The sequence below is a fragment of the Cotesia typhae genome, unplaced genomic scaffold (genome assembly GCF_013202065.1).
Source record: "Cotesia typhae breed Kobodo isofemale line unplaced genomic scaffold, CoteBio_Ctyphae contig_44, whole genome shotgun sequence".
NCBI lineage: Eukaryota > Metazoa > Arthropoda > Insecta > Hymenoptera > Braconidae > Cotesia > Cotesia typhae.
In genome coordinates, this window is record NW_027423753.1 from 7,960,260 (window position 1) to 7,968,971 (window position 8,712).

At 34.9% G+C, this 8,712-nt stretch overlaps 1 protein-coding gene across 1 annotated transcript; it reads left to right on the top strand.

The window, feature by feature from the left end:
* Nucleotides 1-237: 237 nt before the first annotated feature.
* On the top strand, nt 238-8,505 carry LOC141528932 (uncharacterized). Its single transcript, XM_074245227.1, has 7 exons — nt 238-373; nt 642-790; nt 880-948; nt 1,356-1,880; nt 1,956-2,012; nt 2,776-2,974; nt 8,215-8,505. Exons 1-7 carry the CDS (start codon nt 238-240, stop codon nt 8,484-8,486), a joined length of 1,407 nt encoding a protein of 468 aa, XP_074101328.1. The 3' UTR covers nt 8,487-8,505.
* The last annotated feature ends 207 nt before the right edge of the window (nt 8,506-8,712 follow it).

Genomic DNA, 8,712 nt, shown 5'->3' on the forward strand with positions numbered 1-8,712 from the left:
TTATTGAACAATTATAAGAATTGATTAATGTCTACTACATTCAGTCTAAAAATAAAAAATAAAAAAGTCTAAAAATGGTCCGATGCATACTTGTGTCAATATATCATACTATTTATAATACAGTTCTTACAGTTATATAAAAATTATTTCCGTTTATATTTTCTTTCAGACATGGATTATACGAAACTCTTTTGTATAATCGAACGAAAAAAAAAAAATGATTTTGTTGTTTACCCTATGAAGTTTGTATATTTTACTGATGACAAAAATGAAGTACGTCCTTTGTCGCGGTCTACAGGTCCAGTAGATAAATTATCAGCGCGGAACGAAGACGGAAAAATAAGACCTATTCTCAGAATACTTGCATGTGGAGGTAAGTCAGGTTTTTACATATTAATCATTTAAAACAAATTACTTTTTAATTTGATTGTTTTTTATATTTATCTATATAATCAAAACTATCCTGTGCTAGATAGATTGCGGATATTAAGTAATTTTTATGTTATTAACGGCAAAATATTTTTATCTTAAATTAATGACTTTATAGTACCTCTTCTTTGCAATTCAAATAATAAACAACAATTTGTTGTTATCAAACAATTTCTAATTTAAATGATTTATCAATGATTTCTTATTCACAGATGATATGGAAACTCTAAAGCAATCTATACAATTAAATAAGAGATTGAAAGTTAGAAAAAGTTTGTCTATCGTTGATGGACCTGAAGGCAATGGCGCTAAAAAAAGGCGAATCGAAATTTCAGAGAAACAAGATGTCAATTTAAAAAAGGTTAGTAAAAAAATTATAATTTATGAAGGCTTATATTTTTATAACAGTTCATGAAGACAAAAAAATACTAAGAATATTTATTTTTCCAGAAAAAGATTAATCAAGCTACGAAGGATGTTTGCAGTCGAGAGGATGGCGCTTTTATGAATTATGTAAAGGTAAATCGTGAGTTTCAATCATAAAAAATTAGCTAGAAGTTAATACATTACTTTTTACATAATACATAATTATTTTAATTATTTATTTACATAACTGAATTTTATATAACAAATGATGAATTTTATATAACAAATGATGATAAGCTGATTACAATATTTTTAATCTAAAACTTTGGTAACAAAATGGGACAATGGAAAGACATAGTTTTAAAGAAAAACATTTTATAAAAATTTATTACTTTTATTTCAAGCAGCTATCTAAAATTTATAGAATTTGAACCAAATAAAAAAATTTTTAATATCCTGTGAGTAGAAAGTTACATAAAACATTTATACAAATCAACATAAATATTTTTTTTAATTTGGATAAATCCGTTATTTATATTATGACCTTTAATTTTCAATAGCCGAGATCTATTGCCAACAAAACAGTAGACAAGCGAATAGTCAAATATAGTGACAATGAAGATGGCGATGGTGAAGAAAATCATGATGCTGATGAACGTTCAAATAGCAGCCAAAATGAAGATGAAAGCTCTAGAATACTTGAAAATTTGCAAAATTTGAGGGCAAGGCAAGAAGGACAAGCTGAGCAGAGTAACGCAGGAACTAGTCATCGAATTGATGAAAGTAATTTGGATGGCCTTGATGAATATGATTTGTTATTGGAAACAACGCTGCCAGTTATAGATGCTGATGACTTGGATCCTATTTATGCATCATCACCAATTATTCCAGAAGAAGATAATTCTGCAATACCTTTAAATGATGATCAGAATAAAAATCCAAATGACGCTGAAAATGGTTCAAATGAGCATGATTCAACTTCAAATAATTCAACATCAAATAATCAACTCTTTGATCAGATATTTTCTAACTTATGGCCAGAAACAAACAATTCAAACGTTGACCAGGAGAATCCAACAGTAACTGTAAGTATGACAGAGTTGAAACAGTGTTTTAAGGAATTTGGGAAACATTTAATAGGAAATATGCTACAAATACAGAAAGACACGAAAAATAATGGAGAAGAATTTGAGATACCTCCGGTTGTCAACAATAAGGTAATTATTTGGATACTTTTTAGAAACAATCAAAATTCTTTATAATTTGCAAAAAAAATTTTTACAGCAATTTTAATATAGTAAATTGAAAAATTCGTATTTTTTTCTAGTGTGGATGTATTATATTAAAATTATACAAGATCGTAAAATGTATAATTTTCTTGATTACAACTTTTACCCTCTACGCTTTCGAGAATTATTTGAACTTTAAATTTTAAATGATGCTTACATAGACATGACAATTAATAAATGAGATTTGATAAAAATATTTAATTTATTAGTTATAAGATAGGAATTCTGTTGATTCAAGCATGTTTTGTGACAGTTTTGCACAAAAATAAGTAATATATTTAAATTAATAATTTTTGTGTAAATGTTCTAATAATCGTAATTAATTTTTTATCGTAAATCATAAAATACTTTTTTGCTGAAAAAAATATACATTCTTAAAAATTTTTTCTTTCTCATAAGATATTCAAAGTAGCTTACTTAAACTATACATTATGGAAAAGTCAAATATAAAACTTGAAGTTTATTTACAATTAATTATAAATTATGAAATAGAAAAAAATTATTCGGTAATATAGCTAAAATTGAATCAATGTACTGTAGTGTAAACTAAGATGATAGAGTTTAACTAAGATAATTGTCTAAGTCATGTGTTTACCGAATTTCAAATATTTATTTAATCAGTAATATATAAATTATAATTATTATTTAATATATTATAATCACTCTAAAATATTTCATTGTAATTTTACAGATAAAAATTTTTGGAGTAGATCTTGATGCTGAACAGCTTTACAAAGCTAAAAATGTAAAAACCATGAGACAGTGTGTAAACAATGTTTTCAGAGCATTTTGGCCACTTGAAACCCGAAAAAGATTGGTTTTGTCAGATAGAGCGGGAAAGCCTGCTAACAGCATTAAAATTCAACAAAATGAAATTGAAAAGATCAAAAGTGAGTAGTGTTGATGCAAATTTCAAAAACATAAACTATCCACAATTAATAATCATTAAATTTTTCATTTATTATGATGACACTGACTTAAAAAATTAAGTCAATTCATATTTGATAAATAATCAATTATATTTTGAACTTTATGATTCAATAAGAAGAAATTTTTCATAAAAAAAAATTTCACTATTGCTTTTGTTTTGTTGTAATTGGCTGCGTTCAGGTTTACTAAATTCTGGGTAGGGCTGACTTTATCAACCAAAAAATTAATTTTAGACACATTAAGATAAATATAACTTGCATTGTTTTATTATAGATTTCTAAAAAAAATTATAAAGTTACTTTAAGTTGTTGCTACATGATATGCTAAAATCTACCAAGAACTTAGTAAACTCGAACGCAGCCAATTGACTAGAACCTCTATTAAAAGAAATTTATTATTCAGTGAATTTTATCTACGAGAAATCGTGAAAATGTTCTTAACCATGATTAAAAAAAAACATTTAAAGTGATTGAAATTGATTGAAAAAATTTAGAGGTTTGATTTTTATTACAATATAAATATGCACTTTGCATTGAGAAATTTTTTTAAAATCTTTTTTTCTAACTAGAGAAAGAAATATCGAAGTTTGAAATACTTGAATTCATAACGATCAAATTAAAATATAATAATAATAATAATAATAATAATAATAATAATAATAATAATAATAATAATAATAATAATAATAATAATAATAATAATAATAATAATAATAATAATAATAATAATAATAATAATAATTATTATTATTATTATTATTATTATTATTATTATTATTATTAATAATAATAATAATAATTATTAATTATTATTAATTAATAATAATTAATTAATAATAATAATTAAGAGTCAATCCCGAAATAGTGGAATGTATTCGGCGTACAATGCAGCTCTGGCGAACGCGATTTCACATTGGAAGTGGAAACGCATTGCACGTAACCGGAGTTGTAGAGTACAAACGAGGGGTCTTCCAAGGCGATTCCTTGAGCCCTCTGCTGTTTTGCATTTCACTGCTGCCTATATCTGTTGTTCTCCGTAAAACTCATGGGTACTCTGTGCGGCCTCCGGGTGATCGAAACTATTCGATTACCCATCTGCTTTACATGGATGATCTGAAGTTGTATAGCGCTGATAAAGATCATCTACAAGCGGCCCTCAACATCGTAGCAGAGTACACACGAGATGTCGGAATGTCTTTTGGGTTGGACAAGTGTGCGGTCGTACATCTGGCGAGGGGTAAGTGCTCTGATACTGGTGATGATGTCGAATTAGTGGATGGGAGCGTCTTAAGCCAATTAGACGCCGGAGAGTTGTATAGATATCTAGGAATGGAAGAGCACCGCATGCATGCGGTCTCTGAAGTCCGAACAACTCTCCAGAGCGAGTATGTTAGGAGACTCCGGAAAATTTGGTCCTCCGAACTTTCCGGCAAAAACAAAGTCTCAGCTACTAACATGCTCGCTGTCCCAGTCTTACTATACTCTTTCGGTGTCCTGAAATGGACCCGAAAGGATTTACGAGATCTCGACATCAAAACCCGTAAGATCATTAATATGAATCGGAGCATGCACCCCAATTCATCAGTCGCCAGATTATACCTCTCCCGGTCCATCGGTGGGAGAGGTTTGCAGAGTTTGGAGCGGCTTCACGACCGTTTGGTCCTGGGTTTAACTCACGAAGTTGTCAATTTCACTGCAGACGAGGATGACTTTCTTATGCAAATTGTACATAAACATGAAAATGCGCATAAGGGGTCATTCTTGTATAAGGCAGCAATATATGCGGCAAGAACCCTTGGTCTTGGAGAAATAAACGCTCTTATGGAACTCCGAAAGGAGGAATTTAAGAGCGTCATCAGGAACGCCGAGGAAAAACTACTCCTTGGCGAACTGATGGACAAGTCCATGCACAGCGTGTTCTTTAAACACGTGCGTGATCATGGCTTGTCCATCCAGCTGACGTTTTCCTTCTTAAAGTCAGCGGGCCTGATGTCCGAGACTGAAGGGTTCATATTTGCCTGCCAAGATGGTGTCATTAACACTCTTGAGTACCGTAGCAAGGTGCTCCAGGTGCAGCTTCCGGACACGTCCTGTAGGAGGTGTAGACAACATCCGGAGACGCTTATGCACCTTTTGTCGGCATGTCCAGTGCTGGCGAGAGGTGCATATATCCAGCGTCACAATGCTGCCCTGAGAGTACTGTACTACTATCTTCGTCATTGCTACGGTATTGACGTGACACCAGTGCTGCCTTATTTGCCAGGAGATATTCCCCAGGTTGTTGAGAATGACAGTTGCAAAATTTATTGGAACATGCCATTTGCAACAACCCGGCGGATAGATCACAACAAACCTGATATTGTGCTCTTCGACAAGGCCACTCGTGACATTTATGTCATTGAGTTCTCGGCCCCGGCTGAATACAACATCTCAGCCAAAGAAGAGCACAAAAGACAAATATATCAGGATCTCCTGTTTGAAATTGGCAAACTTTACCCAGGTTACCGTGTCAAGCTTGTCGTCCTGATTGTTGGCGTCCTAGGAGGGATGAAACAGTCTTTTGTATCCTCACTTCCCAAAGTTCCAGCTTGCTCATCAAAAGCTGAGTTCTTGGCAGTTAGGATGCAGAAGGCTGTTTTACTTGGTTCTCTCCGTCTCTTAAGGGAAATGACTTTGGCCTGCTGTGATCACTAACCGCCTTGTTGTGCGGAGTGGTCCAGCAGTAACGGATGGAGCTCAGGCTGGGCCCTCGGAGAATCGGACTCCGGGGATAACCCCCCTGAGCATTTAATAACAAAATAATAATAATAATAATAATAATAATAATAATAATAATAATAATTGACTTGGATTGACTATCGTAAGGCATTTGACTCAACTCCTCGTGAGTTGATTTTATATCTATTCAAATGCCTGGGAGTCAATCCCGAAATAGTGGAATGCATTCGGCGTACAATGCAGCTCTGGCGAACGCGTTTTCACATTGGAAGTGGAAACACATTGCACGTAACCGGAGTTGTAGAGTACAAACGAGGGGTCTTCCAAGGCGATTCCTTGAGCCCTCTGCTGTTTTGCATTTCACTGCTGCCTATATCTGTTGCTCTCCGTAAAACTCGTGGGTACTCTGTGGGGCCTCCGGGTGATCGAAAATATTCGATCACCCATCTGCTTTACATGGATGATCTGAAGCTATATAGTGCTGATGAAGATCATCTACAAGCAGCCCTCAACATCGTAGCAGAGTACACACGAGATGTCGGAATTTCTTTTGGGTTGGACAAGTGTGCGGTCGTACATCTGGCGAGGGGTAAGTGCTCTGATACTGGTGATGATGTCGAGTTAGTAGATGGGAGTGTCTTAAGACAATTAGACGCCGGGGAGTTGTATAGATATCTAGGAATGGAAGAGCACCGCATGCATGCGGTCTCTGAAGTCCGAACAACTCTCCAGAGCGAGTATGATAGGGGACTCCGGAAAATTTGGTCCTCCGAACTTTCCGGCAAAAACAAAGTCTCAGCTACTAACATGCTCGCTGTCCCAGTCTTACTATACTCTTTCGGTGTCCTGAAGTGGGCCCGAAAGGATTTACGAGATCTCAACATCAAAACCCGTAAGATCATTAATATGAATCGGAGCATGCACCCCAATTCATCAGTCGCCAGATTATACCTCTCCCGGTCCATCGGTGGGAGAGGTTTGCAGAGTTTGGAGCGGCTTCACGACCGTTTGGTCCTGGGTTTAACTCACGAAGTTGTCAATTTCACTGCAGACGAGGATGACTTTCTTATGCAAATTGTACATAAACATGAAAATGCGCATAAGGGGTCATTCTTGTATAAGGCAGCAATATATGCGGCAAGAACCCTTGGTCTTGGAGAAATAAACGCTCTTATGGAACTCCGAAAGGAGGAATTTAAGAGCGTCATCAGGAACGCCGAGGAAAAACTACTCCTTGGCGAACTGATGGACAAGTCCATGCACAGCGTGTTCTTTAAACACGTGCGTGATCATGGCTTATCCATCCAGCTGACGTTTTCCTTCTTAAAGTCAGCTGGCCTGATGTCCGAGACTGAAGGGTTCATATTTGCCTGCCAAGATGGTGTCATTAACACTCTTGAGTACCGTAGCAAGGTGCTCCAGGTGCAGCTTCCGGACACGTCCTGTAGGAGGTGTAGACAACATCCGGAGACGCTTATGCACCTTTTGTCGGCATGTCCAGTGCTGGCGAGAGGTGCATATATCCAGCGTCACAATGCTGCCCTGAGAATACTGTACTACTATCTTCGTCATTGCTACGGTATTGACGTGACACCAGTGCTGCCTTATCTGCCAGGAGATATTCCCCGGGTTGTTGAGAATGACAGTTGCAAAATTTATTGGAACATGCCATTTACCACAACCCGGCGAATAGATCACAACAAACCTGATATTGTGCTCTTCGACAAGGCCACTCGTGACATTTATGTCATTGAGTTCTCGGCCCCGGCTGAATACAACATCTCAGCCAAAGAAGAGCACAAAAGACAAATATATCAGGATCTCCTGTTTGAAATTGGCAAACTTTACCCAGGTTACCGTGTCAAGCTTGTCGTCCTGATTGTTGGCGTCCTAGGAGGGATGAAACAGTCTTTTGTATCCTCACTTCCCAAAGTTCCAGCTTGCTCATCAAAAGCTGAGTTCTTGGCAGTTAGGATGCAGAAGGCTGTTTTACTTGGTTCTCTCCGTCTCTTAAGGGAAATGACTTTGGCCTGCTGTGATCACTAACCGCCTTGTTGTGCGGAGTGGTCCAGCAGTAACGGATGGAGCTCAGGCTGGGCCCTCGGAGAATCGGACTCCGGGGATAAGCCCCCTGAGCATTTAATAACAAAATAGTAATAATAATAATAATAATAATAATAATGACAATAATACAGTCAATAATAATTTTTAATTCGCAGAAAAATTAACTGTAAGAAACGACTGTTGTTAAAAGATTGATAACGTTGTAGAATATTTTTTTTTCGTAATATTTAATATCCTAGACTTTAGATTAACGTGATTAAAAATATTTTTACATAAAAATTTGTATCGTATCATTATTGAATATTCAATAATAAATATTTATTCACATTCATTTACTAGTAGTTAGCACTCCTCAAAAATATAAAAAGTTGCATTTAAACTCATTATAGAATAAAATTAACTCAATCTTTTATCTACAGAAATCTGTAAGCTTCTTCAAAAAGAACGTAACTTTGACAAAAAAGATCCAGATAACTGTATTGAAAATATAAGATCCTGGATTGATGCAGTGTTAAAAAATGATAGAAGGCCACCACTGACAGAGGAACAAAGAAAAGCCAGGAATGAAAAAGCAAAGCAGTGGCGAGAACAAAAAAAATTACCCCCAACAGAAGGAGGTAACAATGTAAGCGGTCGAAAAAGACAACGGAAGTCTTCTAAGAGTAATAAACAAGTCCAGAAAACTGTTTAACCACGTAGTTAAAAAAATTAGATATATCTATCCCTAAAAATATAATCTCATTTGAAAACTTTAATATTCTATAGTTTACTTCCGTTATTATTCAGTGCTTTTGGTTCGTATAAAATACGAATCCAAGTTTCTAAAAATCTTCTTAAATATTTTATATTGTCATTAATGTTCTCAAATAGTTTATTTTTATATATTAAAGTGGCTGCAAAATTTTATTAATGAAAAT

Excerpts from the sequence above, each read along its gene's own strand:
- LOC141528932 (XM_074245227.1), top strand. The coding sequence starts at position 238 with ATGAAGTTTGTATATTTTACTGATGACAAAAATGAAGTACGTCCTTTG. Across the intron at positions 791-879 it reads AAGATGTCAATTTAAAAAAG|AAAAAGATTAATCAAGCTAC; the intron begins GTTAGTAAAAAA and ends TTATTTTTCCAG. Across the intron at positions 2,013-2,775 it reads CTCCGGTTGTCAACAATAAG|ATAAAAATTTTTGGAGTAGA; the intron begins GTAATTATTTGG and ends GTAATTTTACAG.